Source organism: Myotis myotis, unplaced genomic scaffold, assembly GCF_014108235.1.
Source record: "Myotis myotis isolate mMyoMyo1 unplaced genomic scaffold, mMyoMyo1.p scaffold_m19_p_6, whole genome shotgun sequence".
Lineage (NCBI taxonomy): Eukaryota > Metazoa > Chordata > Mammalia > Chiroptera > Vespertilionidae > Myotis > Myotis myotis.
In genome coordinates, this window is record NW_023416368.1 from 59,263,853 (window position 1) to 59,285,737 (window position 21,885).

The window sequence follows — 21,885 nt, forward strand, 5'->3', positions numbered from 1 at the left end:
GTAAACTGTTTGTGGCACACCTGCATGCCATGTGGCATATAAGTTAGGAAGGTGTGCTTTATGTACATTTTCTAAAGCCTTGTTACTATGCCCTATGGAATGAATTCTATTTCTGTGATAAACAAACTTTTTTTCATGTTTAAACTCTCTCTCTTACCAACATCTTCAATATAACAAAGGCTCTGAAGATATCAACTCGTAATCTCTCAGTGAAAGCCATTCTGTTCTCTTTTCTCTCCTTCCTTCTTAGATTGAACAAATGATTATTTGTTACTAAGTGGCAAATTCTTGGGATATAACAAAGGAGAAACTCTAGTGGAGAGATAGAAAAGTAAACAGCCATAATGTTTAATGTGGTTACAATAGAATGTTTGGGAAAGGGACAAGGTAAGACTATTCAAGTAATCTAGGTCATAGAATATGGTGGCCTAGGCTGAGATAGCAGCAAAGATGAAAAGAAGTAAACAGAGATGATGACTTTTTATGATACTGGATAAAGAGGACTTAGATGTGAGGCATGAAGAAGAGGGAGAAGTCCAAATTACTCTTGGACTTTTGGGTTGAGCAGCTATTTGCATGGTGTTCTCATTCACTGAAGAACAGTTAGAAAGAAGGCAGTTTTGAGGCAAAGATGAGTTGTACCTGTGGCATTCAAAAGGAGACCTTTAGTAGGCATTTGGATATGTAGGGAGCTCTGGAGAGAGCTACCTACCGGAAAGATACAGCTGGGAGTCATCAGTACAGACACAGTAATTAAAGTTATTGGATAAGATCACTCAGGACCAGGATAGAACCTTAAGAAACATCAATATTTAAGAAAAAGCAGAGGAAGAGAGGATAACAAGGAGACTAAGAAGGTGCAGTCAGAGTTGGTTACCTGAAGGCCAAGGACAGACAGGAAGTTCAAGAATTGTCAGCTTTGTTAAAATCCTGCAGATAAAGGAAGTAATATAAAGACAGAATTATTCCTTAGGTTTAGCCATAAGGAGTCTATTTGTAATCTTATAAGGAAGTTTCAGTGGAATGATGGGGATGAAGGCCAAATGACACCAGATTTTAAAATGAGTAAGAGATGTGGAACGGTTATGATTAAAGATTATGAATGGAGAAAATAGTCATTGTGGAGAAGGAGAAAAAGCTAATGGGGGGCGGGGGGCGGGGGGCACCTGCAGCACTCAGTGCCAGCACAGCACCCAGTATGATTGTGGTGGTGATGGTGCATGGATCCCTAGTGTCCATTCCATTCCTAGTTTGTCTTCTCATACTGGGGAGGTTGGAAAGCCAAAAAAATTAAACTCGGGCTTTCCTGCATCTAGGTTTCTAGATATGACTAAGATTTTGTCAGTCAGATGCCTCCAAAGAGGTTTGGAAGGTAGAAGTGTGGTAAAGTGTGCATGCCAGTTGAGGCACTGGAGTTGGGGGGGGCGGGGCGGTGTTTCATCAGTCATAGGAGAGATCTCAATATTCAGCAGCTATGTAGGCATGAGAGACAAGGAGCAGGGCATCTGCTTTTTCATTACAGATTGAGCAGGTGCACTGGGGCTCTAGAGCTAACAGATACAGTGTTAGTTTCTTGGTTGCTGAATTTTAACTAAAGTGATGTATTCTTAGAGCCAACAGCCCAGGTGGTAGTTGTTAATCTTTGAATTACAGCTAAAGGAGTAAGATCCTGAAACCACCTATTCTGGTGGGAGCCCCTGAAATCCTCACCTTCTTGACTATACTACTACTACTAGTAGTAGTAGTAGTAGTAGTAGTAGTAGTAGTAGTAGTAATAGCAGTGCCACCTACTGGTGGGTCTATTGCAGCGATTTTCAACCTTTTTCATCTCATGGCACACATAAACTAATTACTAAAATTCTGTGGCATTTGACAATCTAAGGGAGTAGAGGTCAGTGCCCCTGACAAAATAGTCAGGTATTGCATGTTTTAAATTCCTGTGGCACACTGGTTGAAAATTGCTAGTATGGTCTGTTCTGGAAGTCATTCTAGAAGGCTCATCTAGATTCCCACCCTTTTAGTTCTTACAACAATTTTTATATTACACCTAATTCTCTCAACTATAGAGCTTTCTGCTTAAAAGAAGTAGGTTTCTATTACTTGCAACTTAATACTGACTGATAAGTGGGCGTATATAGTCCTTTCTCAACACTAGATTTTGTGGCCCAGTAGCTTCCCAAAACTAGTTTAACAAATGCCAGAGGAGTCTGATAAAAGTAGTTTCGAGGGCCCAATTTTTAGAGATTCAGGTTAAATAAGTCTTGGGTGATCCTTAAGAATCTAAATTTTAGTAATACATGGTTTTCAAAGATTTCACAGAGGTTCCAATATCTTCAGTATCTTTTCTCTTCTGATGTTTGAATCAATACTTTTGACCATCCTCCTCCCATTCTCACTGCTAGCCTCCCAGATACTCTCACACTCCTTGATAATTTCCACATTTGATTCATAGGTTCCCTTTCCACTACTTTACCTGCCACTGTGGTGAGATGATTCATTATGCTAATGACCTATCAAATATGCTGAACTTAGAGTTTCTTTCCTTCACTTCTAACAATCTTCATAACTTTACTTCTGCTACTCACACACAGGACACAACATGCTCTCATTGTTATTCAAAAATATTTTTACATGTCCACAATTTTGACTCTAAAACCCTCTTCTCATTCTTTTACTTCTACTACCCAACTCACAGGGCTGATAATACAAGGTGGGGCAAAAGTAGGTTTATAGGTGTTTGTGTAGAAAATAATGCAATAATTGATAATAATACAAAAATAAGCTCTGTGTTTCCCATATTCATAACTGTGAACCTCTTCAGCCCCACGTTGTATGCTATCACTCTTCAGTTTGTTTCAGGGAACATTCAGTATTTGAATAAAGTACATTCTCTACAAATGTAATAGTTCCATACATATTCAGCATTACACAAAGTTTAATCTTGAGTTTATGTAGGGCCCAGTTATAGATTTATGCCACATTTGGTGTCCCCAGGAGATGGCTGTACATTCTACTAACACATATAGTGTCCTAAAGCCTGGGTCACCTAAACCCATCCACTCTTTAAATATTGAAGCAGATGTGGTATATTTATTGATCTCTAAGGATGTTGATAAAATCCTACCAGTTCATACCCACCTTCTTATTCTGCCGCCTCTGTTATTTGTAGGATGTCCTGGGATTAGAGTCATTTGCACTAGGGACTGAAAAACTAATTACCTTGTGTCATCCAACTTTGTAGTTATTAACAACTTGCCCTTATCATTCAGACTAAGGAGCATCAACAGCATGGGGTGTTGAATTTAAACATTACTTCAGAATAATTTCAAAATAGTAGGGCCATTGTCAGTTTTTGGATAATCTTGAAATCCATACTTGAGAATCAAACCTTAGGAAACCTATAGACCTGTAGAAGTGCAGTTTTTTATTTTGTTAACCAGAGAAGCATGTGGCTACCACACGTGGCTTACCTTCGGATCAGTCCCACTTCCCATTCAGCTCCCTCACCACACACACACACACACACACACACACACACACACACACACATACACACAGCTGAAATTTTCGTGAAAACAAAAAGCATGGTTTGGCATTCTTTCTAATAAATTCACCATGGTAGAGTAATTGGGCCTTAATCTTTCTTACCAGTACTAAGGAACACCCCACAAAGCATCTCTTTGAGTATCTTTGAATACTTAATGCTTAGATTGATGCCTAAAGGGCTGGAATTTTCTTTGTATAGCATCATTTCTAGGTGTGCTCAAACAAGTTAAATTATGAAAGCTATAATACATTTACATTTAAGATTTTTATTTTCTGGATAAGTAAAATTGTAAAAAAATGCTATTCTTTCCTTGGGGCCATCTGGTAACTTCACTAAGAAAGAAGGTGTAAATATGTTTCTGGTTTCTTTGAACATACCCACGTGGTGCAATTAAAAAGGCACCCTATTTGTTTGTCATTTGGCTAAGTCAGCCAAAACAGAGGATTTTTCTATTTTTTGAGCTTTTGTCAAATTTAAAGTATATTACATTTTAAGACAAGAATTTGTTAGTATCAATGCTACTCTACAAATACTTTAAAAATTATTCTTAATGTAACTTAAAGATGACTTTTTGAAATAAATGGCCTAGATATGCCAATAAAAGTACCTATTCAATTTGAAAAATAAAAAAGGAATAAATACCATAGTTATTTTCTAGTTAATTATATATATATATATATATATATATATATATATAGCCCTAACCATTTGGCTCAGTGGATAGGGCATCGGCCTGCAGACTCGAGGGTCCCGGGTTCGATTCCGGTCGAGGACATGTACCTTGGTTGCGGGTACATACCCGGTAGGGAGTGTGCAGGAGGCAGCTGATCAATGTTTCTCTCTCATTGATGTTTCTAACTCTCTATCCCTCTCCCTTCATCTCTGTAAAAAAATCAATAAAATATATTTTAAAAAATTATATATATATATATATATATACACATATATATATACTATATTGTGTGTGTTTGCGTGTACATTCCATATAACATACCAGTCATGTTATAACCATGAATTGTGAAAGATTATAGAAGTCACCTTGTTTATTGCCTTACTTTAGAAAGGATTGCTCCTGCATTACCCTTGGAACATGGTTAGCTAATACAGTTTCTTACCTCTTGCTCTTTCACTTTGCTTTTCTTCATTAAGGTATTGGTCGGGTATTCCGTATCCCCACCTGTTGCTGGTGGAAATGGGCTTCTTGAGATGTTACGAGAAAAGAATTTTCTGAGATTCACACAGGATAATGAATGATTTTCATTTGCGTGGAATTAAATGCCTGAGTTTCCAAAGTTCAGTTTCCCTCTATCCTGCCAAGAAAAAAGTCCAGCATCAGGCTAGCTTAGCCTGTGTTTCCAGCTGCAGTCCATTGTGTGTGGGGTCCACATAGCTGTGGGCCATGCAGCTTCTAGGGCCACATGGCTTTGGAGGAACAGGGGTCAGAGCAAGGAAGCAGAAACAAAGCCAGAGGATGAGAGAGAATTCCGCTGGGGATTATATATTCCCAAGTTTTCACAGGCTTGCACTGAGGTCTATCCTCCTTGCCAATGAAATTTGTTGCCTGTTAGACTGACAGGGAAGTACCTTCCTTACATCACCCCAACTTCACTGTGCATATGCCCATCTCCCCCTTTGTTGGACCCCTTTCCCCATAGATTTGCAAAGGAATAGACCAGTTATTCCCTGCGGAATATATAGTTGCAGCTTCCTGGTGAAGCTGCCCAGATGGTCATGTTATAATGTCTGGCCTTTACTTTCTTCCTATTATTAATAACTAGCTAATTACAGTGGTAACAATTGCAGTCATGGTCATACCTAGCCCTCATATGGTGTTCACCATTTCCAAAGCACTGGTCCACTTTTCACATACTGACTCATGGCACCCTTATAGCAATATACTTACATTTCCCCCTTTTCATTCAATGAACTCTACTGACTTTAGATATGATCTCTCTTCTTGTATTGTCTCATGTAGTTCTCATGCCCCTCTCCTATATTAGATGCACTTCAAGGCCAATCACCTGTATCCTTTCTGTAGAAATGATCGGCCAGCAATCCCTGTAGAGTGATGTTTACTCATTAGATTATTTTCTTGTGGTTAAATAACACAAATTTCTTTTAGCTTTTTATAAAATCTATTTTGTAATTCTTTCATCACTTCTATTGCTCTGTTCCATTTCTTCTACCAGTTGTCGACATCATCTTCCAGTTGTAGAAATGCAAAATGGCCGTAGCCGGTTTGGCTCAGTGGATAGAGCGTCGGCCTGTGGACTGAAGGGTCCCAGGTTCGATTCCGGTCAAGGGCATGTACCTTGGTTGCGGGCATATCCCCAGTAGGGTGTGTGCAGGAGGCGGCTGATCGATGTTTCTCTTTCATCGATGTTTCTGGCTCTCTATCCCTCTTCCTTCCTCTCTGTATAAAAATCAATATAAATATATTTTAAAAAAAAAAGAAATGCAAAATGAACTTAATCTGTATAGTGTTTAAATTGAAAAGAGACTTATCTAAGTTAAAGCTTGGTGTTCGGATTAACTTTTGGCTCCTGTATTAGCTGTAGGTGTGTTGGCAGTGAGAACAACACCAGGTATCAGACTGGTGGAGTCAGACTGGACCTTGGTGCAGCAACCTTGGTACTTGAGTTCTACCTAGGAAAGAATTCAGAGCCAAGACCCATACTACAAGAGAAAGTTTATTTAGAAAATCACAGAGGTAGAAAAAGTGAGCAGTAGAAGAAATGGACTCAGGAAACAAGTTACAGGGGCAAAAGAGGGGCTCTTGGAGCTTAGGAGAAAGGAAGATAATGGTTAACACCCTGGGGGAAAGGTGAGGGGGCGGCGAAAGCCACACGTGAACTCTCTAGGTCCACCTTCCTAAGGGTTTTTAAGGGTGGAGATTTTAGGGAAGGTCCTAGGGGAGGATCTCAATAGAATATTCAGCATCTTTCTTGGTGTATCTTTTCCGGATCATGGTCTCCACTGATTGGTCAGCACTAGGACAGGGCTATCATTAGTCAGTGAGCTGGTCCTGCTTTCAGCCATTGCTTGTCTGGTTTTACTGCTTTTCTGAGCCTACAGCTGAATGAAACACAACTGAGGCCTCTAGGTGAAAACTGAGACCTAAGTCACGTCAGAACTTCATTGTCCTGGTGCTTAATACTTAAGAGCTGTTCTCCAGCCTTCTCCCTCCCCCCCCCCCCCCCCCCCCCGCCCCACACACACACATGACTAGCAACATGCCCGGGGAGAAAAGAAAGATCCAAACCTCATGACCAGCAATATGAAAAGTCAGGGGATCTAAATTGAGTCACCAGCGATATGCTAGGGGAGGAAAGGTTACCCAGGGGGTGAGGTCCCTGTTTTCAAAGTTTTGCCTGTTACTAGGCACCAGGGACTTTCCACCCTGGTGACCTTCTATACCTGGCCGAAGGTCCTGACTCTAATCTTGTATGCCTAACTGCCTACCACAGATATAGATTTAGATACAGAGATAGAGACATATTTTGCACCAACATGTAATGTCCTGTGCAAAGTGAACTAGGAATACAGTAAAAATTTAACATATGGACCCAGTACTCAAGTTGCTTTGAAACTCTTTAGGAATATAAAACAAAACAATAATAGGACAATAAAACAAAAACCAGAAAAATAGAACATTTCGAACTGGAGTAGACCAATTAAACATCAAGCCTTGAGTAGCAATACAGAACTGAAACAGCAATTCAATGGAAAATTGTTGGGTCCATAAGCCAGCGCCCACACAAATATGTTTTCTGTCTATGCCACATAGCTACCACGTAGTGCATGCCACCTTCTTCAATCCTTTGTTGTGTATGTCCTCTCTCCTGTAGTACCACTTAGGGCCCTCCAGGTAGAGATGATGTCCCAAACCTCTTTATATTACCAGCACTTAATAGAACATGTGTTCCCAATTTACTATTGATTCGTAAAAGTGAGCACACGGGACATAATCTGCTTGGCAGAAGCTTATCAGGTAATTTCCCACCAACCATATTAAAGATCCATGTAGCAAGTAGCAGCTAAGCCCAAGCACAATGGCCTGCAAGTAGAAGGACCTTGTTAGCACATATTGAGCTTTATCAATTCATTCAATAGGTATTATTTATTGAAAGTCTATCTAACCCACTCAGGGTTTTTCAGCACTTAATTTTTCACTTATATTTTCTCACAACTATGATCCTGGGAGGGAAGTACAGCGCACAGTAATGAGATAATTTACCTAAAGTCACAGTAGCTAAACCAGGATTCAAACCCAGGCAGTCTGCCTCCCAAGTCTGTGCTCTTGACCACTCCATCACCTGACCTCAACAAGGGTATGCCCAGCAGCCTCCCTCTCTGCAGTCAGGGGACTCTCCCTTGCATTATTTCTTGCAGAGTTGGACAAAGACAGTTCCAAGGTGTAATGGGATGTATGGGGCATGTGGTTTGGGGCTTTACCCTGATCTAGCACTGATATGTTTAAAGGGATTCAACTTTAAATAACATGAATCAGTCTTGGCCAACATTTCCTTTTTCCTTGAGCTCCTGAAGGACCTTATAATATTCTCTTGTCACCCACTGCTCTAGATTTTCATGGAAGATGGTATATGTGCTGCACAGCAGGGCAGAAATATTTGACCAGTAACTCAAGCAATGAATGCAAAAGTCTGGGGAGAATACTGTTCTCACTTGAAATTTATGAGCAGACTTTTCTGTTTTGAATATAGTTGCACTAATTATAAAAGTATGACTAACAACAGTTCTCATATAATTTTCTATTTCCTCATTAAGCCCACATTGCACTTGGTTATATGTACAAAGAAAAAAAATGGGTCAAATTTATATTATTAACAGTCATCAACTTACAAAGGAAATAGTAACCTTGGGCAGGTTTTCTTATTTAAAATTAATCTTTGCTTGAAATAACACATGTAGAAATTGCTCTTAAACATGGCTTTAATTTGAGTAATAATGGATGTACTTAATAATATATAAAATTGGTCACTGAAATTGTACAGTAGGGAAAAAAAACAAAGGCTAGTTGTTTCAGTTCCTTGAAGGTAAAATGTTTAAGAGGAAAAAATAATCTTTCCTGATACTAGTCCTACAATTGACACAATATATGCTGCATGAAGATGTCAAAACAAAATGAAAAATTGTCTCCTGTCAGTCCTTATTCTAGAACAAATGTTGTATGTATAAACTCATATTTGTGCCTGTACAACCAATCAGGATATTTAGTCTATTTCCATATGTATTTTATTGTTTTTATACATCCTTGAACAATTTCAGTTACATTCATTTGTTTCCATGTTACAATTCAAGAAATTAACAAAAACTTGTTTTAAGATAACATAACTGAAGAAAAATAGTTATTAGATGACAATGCATCTACCCTACATCCAAGCAATTCAACCAGCTTTCCCTTTTCATTTAATTTCCCCATTTCTTCCTCTACTCCCTTCACAGATACACATCTTGGTCCAAATACCCTGTTTCACACTGCCCTGGACAGTGTTGATCTTTTCTAAAGTATTTCCATGCATGTGTACATCAGCATAAGTATATATATATATATATATATATATATATATATATATATATATATATATATATATCAATTCCATTAGCACATACAGTTAATATACACTGAGTGGCCAGATTATTATGACCAGCCAGATTATTATGACCACCCCATCAGTACAATGAAGTGAATTAGTCATGCAAATAATAATAATAATAAAAACTTGAGAGTATTTGCTTAGGAAGTTTTCAATATTCAGTATTTTTGGAAGTGTCAATGAAGCACTGATGGGGTGGTCATAATAACCTGGCCACTCAGTATATATGTGTGTGTGTGTGTTTGTATGCACATTTTCCCATGCTCTAAGCACATTGAGCACCAGATAGAAGTTACAATATAAGTTTGTCTTGTGATCATTAGTAAATCTTCCCCGTGAACACTCTTATGAACTGTCTATTGAGATATTCTGACATCAGCATATACTTTGTAATATATGGCTAAGTCCATGATCAAAGACTAATACTGCTTGAAGGCAAAAAAAAAAAACAAAACCCAAAAACCCTAAAAAACATACTTCCTAATACCAGCCTCATGATTAACACAATACATGCTATGTGTGGACTTCTTCCTTTCCACCACCAGTTTTGTGTCCTGGCAAACAGTTTTGAATTCTAAGGCTGGTAGCAGTGTGCTAGCACTAGTGCTGAACCTGAAGCAAGGAAACTGGAAGGATGTTTCTGCGGGTTAAAATGCAAGTTGTACTAAGGCATAAGGCATTTTCACACTAATTGTCAATGGCAGTGGGAGAAAGTCAGTTTAGGTTTGGTGGAAGCCCATTACTCATGTGAAAGGTATCAGTGCCATTGCCCAGACATGGGAGGACTAGCCAGTAACTGTAAGGATGGTGGCTGGAAGAAACTATGACTAAATCTACTGTTAGGATTCATCTTTCTTTTCTTAATTCCATAGATATGATTTGCCAGGAATATATGCGTTAAACTTCGTTTTAAAAAATTCCCTCGGCGGTGGAGGCACTGCCTCCCTGAGAAGTGACCCGCAGGTAAGCATCTAAACATTGAACATTTTCTTTGTGTCTGTTTCCTATGTTGCGAGGACATAGCCTGTATCAACAGCATCCTATGAACCATAACACACACACTAATCCTACAGAGTTCTCCCTTCAGAAGGGGGGAGAAAAGAATTGTAAAGAAAGTTATCTTTCTATCATGGTCCAGAAACAGCTGAAGCCAAGTACTACTATGGAATTGGGTTGAAATTTATCTGAGTCATCTTAGGAAGGAACTCAAATTAGTAACTTAACTCAGTCCACTGTATCCCTTAGCCTTCTATATTGCCTGTTATTTAATCCATCCTTTGAATCATCTGAAACTCATGAAGTCATCCTAAGCTATACAGTAGCCATTGGATAAGGGGAGAATTGTAAAGTTAATAAAAATACCTCACATCTTCAGCTATGTGTCTTATCTAAGCCAATAGCCTGTAGGCATCATTGATTAAATGAAATCACTAGCAGGAAAGAGATACTTCAGTTCCTTTATATGTTCAATTTACTGTGATGTTTTTCTGTTTATTTTGCTCTGCGATTCTTATTATCATCTTAAATTTTTTCTCTCTATCATATTCTTATAACTACTACATTCCTATATAAACATTGAGGGTTTCTGATTTGGGAACTGTATATCCTTTGTACACATTAACCTTTTTTCATTTTGTTCTTCACATAGAATTCATTAGCTAGTTATACACTTTACTTGTTACACAAGTAACTGTGTTCCTTCAGTATGTGTTTTTAAAATTTATTGTCATTATCTATCTATATAAAAGGCTAATATGCTAAGTGTTCAACCGTCCAGGTAATGACGTCAAGTAGCAACACCTGGCTTCCTCTCCCTAGCGACAACTAGCTTCAGGTGGAAACACTTTACACTGTAATCAAATGTCCGTAAAGCATTTTCCCATGGCTCATCTCATTTGATCCTCACAGAAGGCCTGGAGTAGGTAGATAGGAGTCTTGGAGGAATCCTATTTTCTTTTCATTAGCCAGAAAACAGAGATTTAGAAAGCTTAGAAACTTGACCCGACTGAAAAGAAGTAAGAAATGGTGGACCTTGAGAATGACCTCAGGTTTTCTCACGGCGGAGAATATAGTCAAACACTGCTATATTTTACCCTTTATTCTCCCTGCATAATAATACAGTTATAATAATAATGTGCTTCATGTTGTTATTTATTGCTGTGTTGCTGACTACCTGAAAGAGAAGTTGGAGTGCTTCACTGAATTGGAAAAAGTTTAGCTACATCAGAAAACAGGTCTAATTAAGCAAGTTTGTTCTATATCTATAAAAGGCTAAGTTGACTCACGCATGCACGATACATATAAAGCTCTCACTGGCGCCAATTGCATGCATGTTTTTCGATCTGTCATTGTCCATCATGAATTTGGTTATTTTTGTTGACATTCTGAAGCTGAAAGGAAGTGGTGGCGTTGCACAGAAGTAACAGTGGCGATTAAATATGATCGTAATAGTGATCTGGGTAGATATAATTATCCCCATGTAACCAAAGTTGCCGTCATATTCAGAAGCGAAGATGGGGGACCTCCTTTTGAAAGGGACTTGCTCATTCATTGTAAACCAGATCCCAATAATCCGAATGCCACTAAAATGAAACAAATCAGTATGCTATTTCCTACATTAGATGCAATGACATATTCTATTCTTTTCCCACATGGTGAAAAAGGCTGGGGAACGGATATTGTATTAAGACTCAGAGATGACAGTGTAATCGACAATAATGCTAGATTGAATGGGTGATGCCAAAAAGGAAAATTTTCCCATTGCATTTCTTAGAAGTATTACTCCTTCAGGAATGCCGTGTCATAAATTAGAATTGAAAGTAGATGCAATCATTATGCTACCCAGAAATCTTAATAGTAAATGAGGTCTTTGTAATAGTATTAGATTTATTATAAAAAAATTGTGACCTAACATAATTGAAGCTGAAGTATTAACAGGATCTGCAGAGGAGAGGTTGTTCTGATTCCAAGAATTGATTTGTCCCTGTCTGACACTGGCCTCAGTGTTAGAATAAGTTTAATCAATGTGTCAGTCATTGTTTTTATCAGTGTTGTTTTTATATCATGTCTTTGTTGTTATTGTTTATTAATCAATTTATATATTATTTTCATATACATTTTACTAGTTTTCTTTCATCTGTGACACTTCTATTATAAAGGGCGAATAGCTATATTAAAATATTTCTTCTAATTTCCTTTCAATGTGCATGAATTTGTGCACCAGGCCACTAGTTTTAAATAAAATCTTATTTACCCAAATTATTTATATAGAAATCACTTTTTAAAATGTGTGATATTAACATTAATAACTATAATAGAATTCTTTTCACGCTCAGTACTTTTCTGTTTGATTTGTTCAACAGGGCAAAGCACTTGGACAGATGGTACTGGACATCCAGATAAAAGATGTTCCTGATTTAAAGTCATTAGTAGGTGGCTGAAAGAGCGCCTCCTTTGGGAAACCTATTCTTAGTACAAATGCAAAATTGAATGGGAGATAAAAGAATATAGAAAATATGCATTGAAGCACACACCAGCTAGGTAAATTGAATGCCAGCATTAAAAATGTGGTGACTACAAGGAAGAAGAGAAGAGGTGATTTTTAAAAAATATAGAACAGATATATCCTTTAGGCATTTGATGATGTTCTTTTTTCTGTCAAGCATCTACTTTAAAAACTTGGTAAATTGTGATTTAATGATATATTCACTTTTAGATTATCTCTGATCCCCAATTCCAAGCTGGGATAATCTTGTTATGTGTTTGAAGAGCATCTTTCTCTCCTTTTAAATGTTTTAAAAAATCTTATTACCTATTCTAAATAATTTTTATGCATAAGCATACAAATTAAGTTCAGGTTCAAAGAAGCAGTCTATTAATTAGTTAGAAAATTTTAACACATTTGCAGTATTCTCACACTGAATTAGGAAAAATAGAAAATATCTGAATATTTTATCCTCAGTAGGAAAAAGTTTGAAAAATTAATGACACAATGTCCTAATACTTTGAACTCAAATTAAATTCAAAGTTTGCTATGCAACTAATTTTCAAATGTTAGTCCAAATGACTTTTAACCACTTTTAATTAACTATCATTATTTTATGTTCCATGCTAAATAGTATGGTGATGATTTTGCAGTGAGTTGATATAATAAAAATTGTGATTATAGTTTTTAATGATTTACTCTGATGAGCCTGATTTTCCCTAGATACTCTTATCAGCACCCCACCCTACCCCTAATTTAATACTAGAGATTGACATCAGTAAGTGAGAGCCTATTGTCACATAACAAATGAAGAAGAAAAAGATCAAGCTTCTAGGAACATGAATGTAAAATTTAATGTAAATAAATGCTCCAAATAGGAATGGAATGAAAAACTCATTTTTTGTTTAGATTTTTACATAAGCAAATGACCAATATACATGTATGAATTTCTTGAGACATCTGTGTGAACTTTGCCAACTGGCTGAGTCTGGGAGTTGTCTTCTGTAGAGTCTGCAGCACAAACTTAAGGCAGTACAATCTTTTTGACTACAACTTCCGAAAGTTTCTGGAGCTACACTTTGTATCTGCTTTCTCCCTTCCTGTCTTAGGGGAACAAAAGTCCTCACTCATCTCCAGTTCTAACTCTCCACCTGTAGTTTTGATGACGTTGCTTCCCAACTCTTCTGAGACTAACTTCCATCAGCTATCCTATTTTTCTTTGCTATATATTTTTCTTCTCCCCTAGTTTCCCGCTATGTACATATATTCTCATGTGGTCCCCATTTAAAACCAACAAAAAGCAAATGAACTACAAGACATTTTTCATTTGGTCCTCTCTCCTTTCCTTTACTGCAAACTTTTTGAAAGACTTGTCTCCATTTTGTCTAGACCTTCCCTTTGCCTGACTCTTACTCTGTCAACCTCAGCAAACTGGCTCTGTGAAACTACTCTGGCACCTTCCCTACTGCCATTGGTCCCTGCACCCTCTTGCTAGCTTGTCTGCATTTGACACTACTGAACATGCCCTCCTAGTACAACTGGCTTCCTCAAGCACCTCCTCTCATTCCTCCTCAAGCACTTTGGCAACTCCTTAGTGCAGCCTTTATGTGGAGCTTTGTTCTGGCTGCCTTCTCATCCTGTTCTCTGTGCTATCCTTACGCAGTTTCATCTACTCCCAAGGTCTGAACTACCGGCCCAGACATTTATGACTCCCAAGTCTCTATCTCTTGGCCGGACTCCGCTCTAGAGATCTTACTTTATCTATTTGTGTACCTGTTACCATCCCTAGCTAGTTATTGGAAGGAAGAGAGCACAAGGAACTCAGAAATGGTTGAGCATATTTAGCTGGGAAGCAGAGGCCTGTTTGCATCACCAGGAAGCTACAGCTTCACACCCCAAGAAATGGCAGCATTGTCCCTCTAAGGGCATTAACATTCCTCCCTTCCCCCTCCAGTACTGGATTTGCTGGGGGTGAAGGGGGTGGGGTAGGAGGGGGGGGGGGGGGGGGGGTGGGAGTTAAGGACATGCACATTGGAAGTCAAAATGGCACAGGGAGAGGTGCTGGGTCATAGAGGCCTGTCAGTATAACCTGGGAAAATGATCCTTGGCTAGGGGGTGCAAGCCCAATGCAAGCTCTTGAAATCTTGGGAAGAAGTTAATTGGTTATTTTGAAAAAGCTCCTTGTTAAAACCCCAGGAGAACAAAGCTCTCTCTCTCCTGCTAAGGACCTGCACTCACCTCCTGCCCTGCATTAGTGCCTTCTCACCATAGTAGCCATGTGGCCTTAGCAGCTGCTGTGGCTACTGGCTGGGCAGACTCCAGATGCAGGCTCCAGGTGGGAACCTGGATACCACAGCACAGCAACCTATTGCAGCCAGGAGCACAAGCTATGCTAGCTGGATGCTGGAATGAACTAAGCTTTAAGATGGCACAGGCTCTCTGGACATGGACTCTCTTTTGGCCCTGATTTTCCATGGAGAGATGGGACATTGGGGAACTCCTTTAATTTTGCTTCCTGAATAAATAAATCATCCTCTCTTGTGGGTCCCTGGAAATGCTTTTCCTCATAACACTACAAGAACCTCACTTCTACCAGCAACATCCCCACTTTGAAAAGCCATAGACTTCATATATATATATATATATATTTTATTGATTTTTTACAGAGAGGAAGGGAGAGAGAGAGTTAGAAACATCGATGAGAGAGAAACATCAATCAGCTGCCTCCTGCACACCCCCTACTGGGGATATGCCCGCAACCAAGGTACATGTCCTTGACCGGAATCGAACCTGGGACCTTTCAGTCCGAAGGCCAACGCTCTATCCCAAACTACGGCCCGCGGGCCGGATCCGGCCCGTTTGAAATGAATAAAACTATTGAAATAAAAGATCGTACCCTTTTATGTAATGATGTTTACTTTGAATTTATATTAGTTCACACAAACACTCCATCCATGCTTTTGTTCCGGCCCTCCGGTCCAGTTTAAGAACCCATTGTGGCCCTCGAGTCAAAAAGTTTGCCCACCCCTGCTCTATCCACTGAGCCAAACAGGCTTCGGCAAGCCATAGACTTCTGATATTCAACATATCCAAACGCTGAATTCATTTTCTTCCTCCCATAAACCTATTCCTACTCCTACCTTGCTTCCCTCAGTTAAGGGTTTTACTGGTTGTGCAGCAGGGAACTTCAGAGTCATCCCTGGTCCCACGTTATCCCTCTCCACTCCTACCACCACCACACATCCAGGCCACCACATCTTGCCAGTGTGTCTCCAGGAATATCTTTTAACTTTTCCCCATGCCCCGCCATTTCATTTTCCATTGGTTAGTCTAGCTCCTTTTCTCATCTCTTAGCTGGACCGAGTGGCCTTTTAATTGGTCTCTGCTTCTAGTTTCTCTCCCTTCTCCCACCAATCCATTCTCTATCCTGCCTTAGAGCTGCCTTGGATCATCTAATTTCCCTTTCCTGGTGGCTCTCTACTGCCTACAGAATCTCTGCCTCCTTTATATTACTGCTGCCTTAGTTAACAAATAACTTATAGTAAGCTATATTCATTTTGGTCATGATTTTTCATATTATGAAATATAAATTTTTGTTTTGCCCAGTGTTCTTATTTTACTGTTTGGGGGGGCGGTGGGGGTGGTGGTGCCCCAACTGATTCCTGTCTGGCTGGAGCTGCAGCCTTTAATCTTTCCAAAGACAATAGGGAGGATTGAAGCCCTCAAAATAAGGTGCTAGCCAACCAGGAAGCTGGGGAAATCTTCCTCCCAGGAGGTAGTTGATTTCTGTTAGCCTCGCATTCCAGGCAGCACTGAGCTAGGAGGCTGCAGGTAAAGGAGTCTGCGCTTTTTCCCTCTGTTTCCTGAGGGAAGTTCAGGAAGTCTTTTCCCCCTACCTCCTTAGAGCTAGCTAGTTTGGGCCTCTGTTTGTGCCCTGGGGCCAGACCCTAGTGTATGTAAACAAAAAGAAGAAACACCATTGTTAAGATTATCATTTTTTATGTGCTCAAGGATTTAATAGTCTAAAAATGATCTAAGAACAACAACAACCATCTTAAGGGAGGACAATAATGTAAAAACATAAGCTTAGGAAATCAAATGTGTCAGGCTTAGGACCCAGGGGGAAGAAGATCTAACAGGTAAATTAGAAGTCTGGGACACAGTCCTGGTTTTGCTTCTGACTCTGTGCCCTTGGGCAGTACGTTGAACTGCCCCAGATTCCTGTGTCTAAGGACAGTATAGGTCGGACTACTGGCCACTCAAGTGCTGGGAACTTCCTGATAAGGGCATCTTAACTATATTGTAGTAAAATAACTGATGTTAAAAACTGGACCCCAGGGTATTTGAGAAGCAGGGAAACAAAGTCTAATTAAAAGGTGTGGGACTCAAGTTTGAATTTCCCGGGTTGGGCATAGCACCTGGCAAGCAGCAGGTACTCAATACCTACGGATGACGTGTCTGAACTGATGGAAGGTCAGGCCCTCCCCAGTGGTAATGGACCTGGGACAAGAAACCTGTGGCTGAGTCCTGATCCACACTAACATGGGGGCAGAAACAAAGTTATAAGCCTCATTTTCTTCCCGTGTAAAATAGAGGTGACACTTTACAGAGTTATGAGGATTTGTTCTGTGCCTCGCAAGCACACAGGAAACACATAATATTGTGGTCATATCCTCCATTTCAAAGCCTTCTCCGAGGAGCAGGGAGGCTGCAGAGGTAAGGAGTCTGTTGGTGGGAAATCCATTAGCCTTCCAGCCTTCTGCTGGACTCCGTCCGTATCTTGTCCCTGTGAGCGAGCAGAGACCTCTTTCTCCTGGAAGTCACCCCCCACCCCCACCCCCGCCACCCTTCCATGGTGAAGCCGGGAAGGTAAGTGGGTTTTGTGAGCCCCAATTTCAGCCTGCTTACCACAGAGACCCAGCGGAGTCTTGGCCTGTGCAGCTGGGAGAAATGGACCTGGGCCTGAGAACCGCTGCTGGGAGGGCCCAGGGCCAGGGCCCCAAGCACAGGTCAGGATGTTGCTGCTGTCCCTGGTTTTCCGCAGGGCTCTGGAGAAGTGGTGGTCCAGGTGAGAGTCGGCTTTTCAGTGCAGGGTATGTATGTGTTGACCAGGAAAACCTCTATTCTTTCAGAATCACCAGACCTGGATTCATGTCCATTGAAGACGTTTGCACATTGAAACTTGAACAAGGCCCTTCATACAGTCTGGGAAACAAGAGGTCTTCTTAGCAACCAGGGGGATTTTCCTCTTCCCAAATGACCAGTTCTGGTTCAGGAAGGCGAACTTTCTAATGTTAGATTTCTCTTAGGTACTTCCTTCTAACAGCAGTTGTCTTCCATAGTTTAGTTAAAGTCAATGCAGGCCGGAAAGTATTAGTGAAAGTGGGAGCCTCTTAGTGAGTAAACGTATTTTTATGAAGGCTACCCCTAGGGAGCAATCAAAACCTGACCCTCAGCCACAGAAATATATGGACTCTGAGGACGTTGAGAACTTGCCTTTTGCAAGGTTACACTGATGGCTGAAGAACAGGGAAGGAGTGGACAACCAGTTGAGCTGACAAGCGCTCCTTTGAGGCTCTATTTTCAATTGAAAAGTAGCCTAATCCTCACTGACTCCTCCCTGCTTAAGAGGTTCCAAAGAAGACAAAGGACCGCTGCCTCCTCCGGGTTACCCCAAACCGAACTCTAGGCAGGCGGGGCGGGGGAAATGGCTGCTTTTGGGCAGCTTCAGTGAGAAAATAATAATAAATAATAATAATAATAATAATAATAATGGCATAACATTTTGACTTAAGAATTGGGAGTCATCAAAGACAAAAATAACTTTCAAGAAACTATAAACACTCCCCATCCTGATTCATTTCCAAAGACAGCAGAATGCCTCTATCTTGAGCAACCTACACGGATTCATGCCTCATCTAATGACCTCACCTCTTTTTTTAAGTGACTCCCTTTGCAGAGGCCCCCGCCAGGAAAGAAAGAAAAACCAAAGGCAAATCACCTTGGCCCTGCCTGCCTCTCACAAAATGCCCTGGGGATGCGGCTATTGAGGGTCTTCAAGTGATTTCTCCTTAATATACGTTTGTCCTAAAAGAGCAGAGCCCACTGTGGAGCCATGGGGCAGATAGTTCTCTATGCTTTAGTCTCCCCAAGTTCCCGAGATAGTGTTACAGTTCTAAACCAGTTAGTGACCCCCAGAGACGGAAATCGCTAATTACCAAGTCCGTTGTGTGTTGTTTTTGTTTTTGTTTTTAATCTCCCAAGCTCCTTTGGCTCTTGACATTAAAGGGCTCCGATCTGGGCGCGCTCTCAGAGCTGGAGCCCACTGCCCTGTCCAGAGTCCAAGAGTCCGACGTGGGGTCTGCAGTGCCGGGTCCGCGAGGCCTTGATCAGACTTGTGAAAATGTACTTAGATTTTAACTCCTGCAGCGGAGCTGGTGTGCTGCAGCTAGAAGCTAACAAGCGCCCCGGTGCAGGAGGATTTGATTTGTTTCAGCAGCTCCACAGTTCGGCGCTTGATTAAAAAAAAAAAAATTTAGGGGGAATCCTGGGGTAAAAAGGTTAAATTTCCACGTCCACTGCCTCTCTCCTCTTCTTCCACCTTTTCCTTTCGTTTCGTTTGTGGGAAATGGAATTTTCTTCTCTTTGCTGGGATTATGTGATTCAGGATCGTTTGCGAAATGAACAAAAGTCACCGGCAAGCGGATGACTGGGACCCAGCGCTGATGGCAGACCCGGGGTGGGAGCCAAGGCGGGGCCTCCACCCCGCAATTGCAGGTAAGATGTGTGGCCCTCCGTCCACCCACCGCAGCAAGCCCCCTCCCCAGGAGGGCGGAGGATCTGCTCGCTGGTGAAACCAATGAGCCCCTTACTGCCCGGCTTAGTGGAGCCTAGCAAGGTTCTCCATCGCCGCCTTGGTCTCAGAATTTGGACATTTGCATAACGCAGAGATTCTCAACCTGTGCGCAGCAAGAGGTCCGTCGATGTGAAGCAAGAATTTTTAAAACATGCAATATCATTTAATAAAACATACCTTTCTAAGAGAATATCCACAATCTTATTTCAATTAGCACATAGTCACACCATTAAAATAACATGTGGGAATCAGTATAAAATTCTGTTTTCAAACCACTGAATCCACCCCACAGCCACACTATAAATTTCCCAGAATTGTAAGGCATTGACATTTTTCTAAACCCAGCTCGAACAGAAATGAAGATGATTTCCAACCAGCAGGGGTACAATCTATTAGCATTTTCTTTGATTCTCCCACAGCCACTCCATCAGAAACAGTATAGGCACTTGTGCTATTCTGTTGTGGAAAGAGGTTCAGGGGAAATTATTCAAATCAAATGTGAAGGTGTGGGGACCCATGGCTGGAAATGGGGATACATGTGAATGTAAGGTCAAAGCAGACAAGAGGCTTTGCTGCCCACCAGCGTAGCCAGAGCGAGGATGAAGTAATGAAACATCATTCCTGGTGGTGCCTGTTTCTTGGAAAGCATGGTGGCGCTTACAACAGGGTGTTCTGTACATCAGCTCTTTCCAAGAAAAACAAAATGGTGGGTGAAACTCATGAACCTGAAATCCAAAGCCATTGACTTTGGCTCTAACCTTTAACTCTCAATGGGCTTGGAATCAGTTCTTCCGTATTAGGGTATATAACCTGTCACTCAAACACTGTGGTTAATGAAATCTTGCACAGATGTTCTTGGCTTTATGTTGATACCTGGTCCACTGGAACTTGGCTATAATATAGAATATGATGATTTTGCTTACAGTACATTCATCATGCCTCCTATATGATAACCACACTCAGCACATGTCTGTTCTGCCATGATTCATGAGCTGGCAGAGTGTGTGTCCATCTCTCTGTACCAGTGATGAAAAACAATGTGTGTACTTAATTCCATACATACACATTATATACATATGTACACTTTTAAACACGGGGTACATTGCGGATTTTTAATCAAAACTTCTGACGTGGGTGTTTTTGCATTGATTATACCGCACTTTAAAAAACAAACCAAAAATATGCAATACCTGACTATTTAGTCAGGGGCACTGACTTATTTTCTCATAGGTTGTCAAATTTAAAAATGACAACAGCTAACAACAATAGCTGTCCAGCATGAATGAATAGAAAGTATACCTTTTTTTGTCAGATGGGAAAAATATATTTTTGTGGTGTGTTGCAGAATTTTAGTAACTAGCTTATATGTGCCAGGGGATGAAAAAGGGTGAAAGTCGCTGGCATGACCTCTGCGCAGGGTGGGGACCCCTGCCTGCCGGCCTGTCGTGCAGGGCGGGTCAGCAGCTCCCTCACCGCTGCTCGGGGACCATCCTCCCCAAGCACCTGGGTCACCGTGCACACGCTCAGTCAGTAAGGCTCAGCCTCGGCCTCCCTTGGCCACCTCTGGACGACTGCACTTGCAAAGAAAGCGGCAAAGTTGGAGTGCGCGAACCGAAGCTAGGTCTTTGCAACTTTGCAGCCGGAGAAATAAACTTGGCGTGACCCCGGCTCTTCAGGAAAACGTTAAGGGCTTCGCCGTTTTGCACACTGACCGTTGGAGCCGCGCGCTCAACTGTCACTGGTGTCTCGGAGCGAGGAGGCGCCTGAAGTTCTGATCCGGGCGCGCGGAACCTGGACGCGCTGGTCGCCGCCGCACCCGCCCGCACAAAACAAGGGGGATGCGCGGCACTTAAAGGGGAGGGGGATCGCGGCGTGTGGGAGGGGCTATGGTTCTATGGAGTTTAGGAAGGAACACGCAGGCTTCCGAGGCGAGCACATTTCGTAGAGTCAATGCAAACACTTCAGTCGATGTTTCGGGGCATCCAACCCGTTAGGAAGAGAAAAATATCGCCCGAAGGGACCTTCCACCGAAAACCTCCCCGAAGTACCCAGAGCGTGCCCTGGCCCAGACAGGTGCAGACCGTTTCGCGCGGCCACGCCTGCGCCTCTACAGTTCAACTCTGCCCGCTTCAAAGCCGAAAGACTTAGGTCGTGAGTGCAAGGGGGAGCCTGTCTAAAAAGAATCGCGGTGCAAAAGCCCGGAATCCCGAGGCGGCCTGCCCGCTTCCAAAGAATGAGGGTCCCACGCACCCCACTCCCAGCGGCGCGGGCCACCGGCGCCCAATCAGCGCTCTCGCCGGTCTGTGACGGCTTCGCCCCGCCCCCTGGGCGGAGATAAAAGGCCTCTGCGCAGCCGGCGGTGCTGAGATTGGCGTGCGGC

General features: G+C 41.4%; 1 protein-coding gene across 3 annotated transcripts in view; it reads left to right on the forward strand.

The window, feature by feature from the left end:
- Positions 1–13,546, forward strand: part of LOC118658998 — a 91,897-nt gene extending 78,351 nt beyond the window's left edge. For all 3 annotated transcript variants that reach the window (XM_036314914.1, XM_036314916.1, XM_036314915.1), the window contains 2 exons: positions 10,038–10,128; positions 12,528–13,546. In XM_036314914.1, the coding sequence (XP_036170807.1) occupies positions 10,038–10,128; positions 12,528–12,605 (169 nt within the window). In that variant the 3' untranslated portion in view covers positions 12,606–13,546. The remainder of the gene's footprint in view (positions 1–10,037; positions 10,129–12,527) is intronic.
- The last annotated feature ends 8,339 nt before the right edge of the window (positions 13,547–21,885 follow it).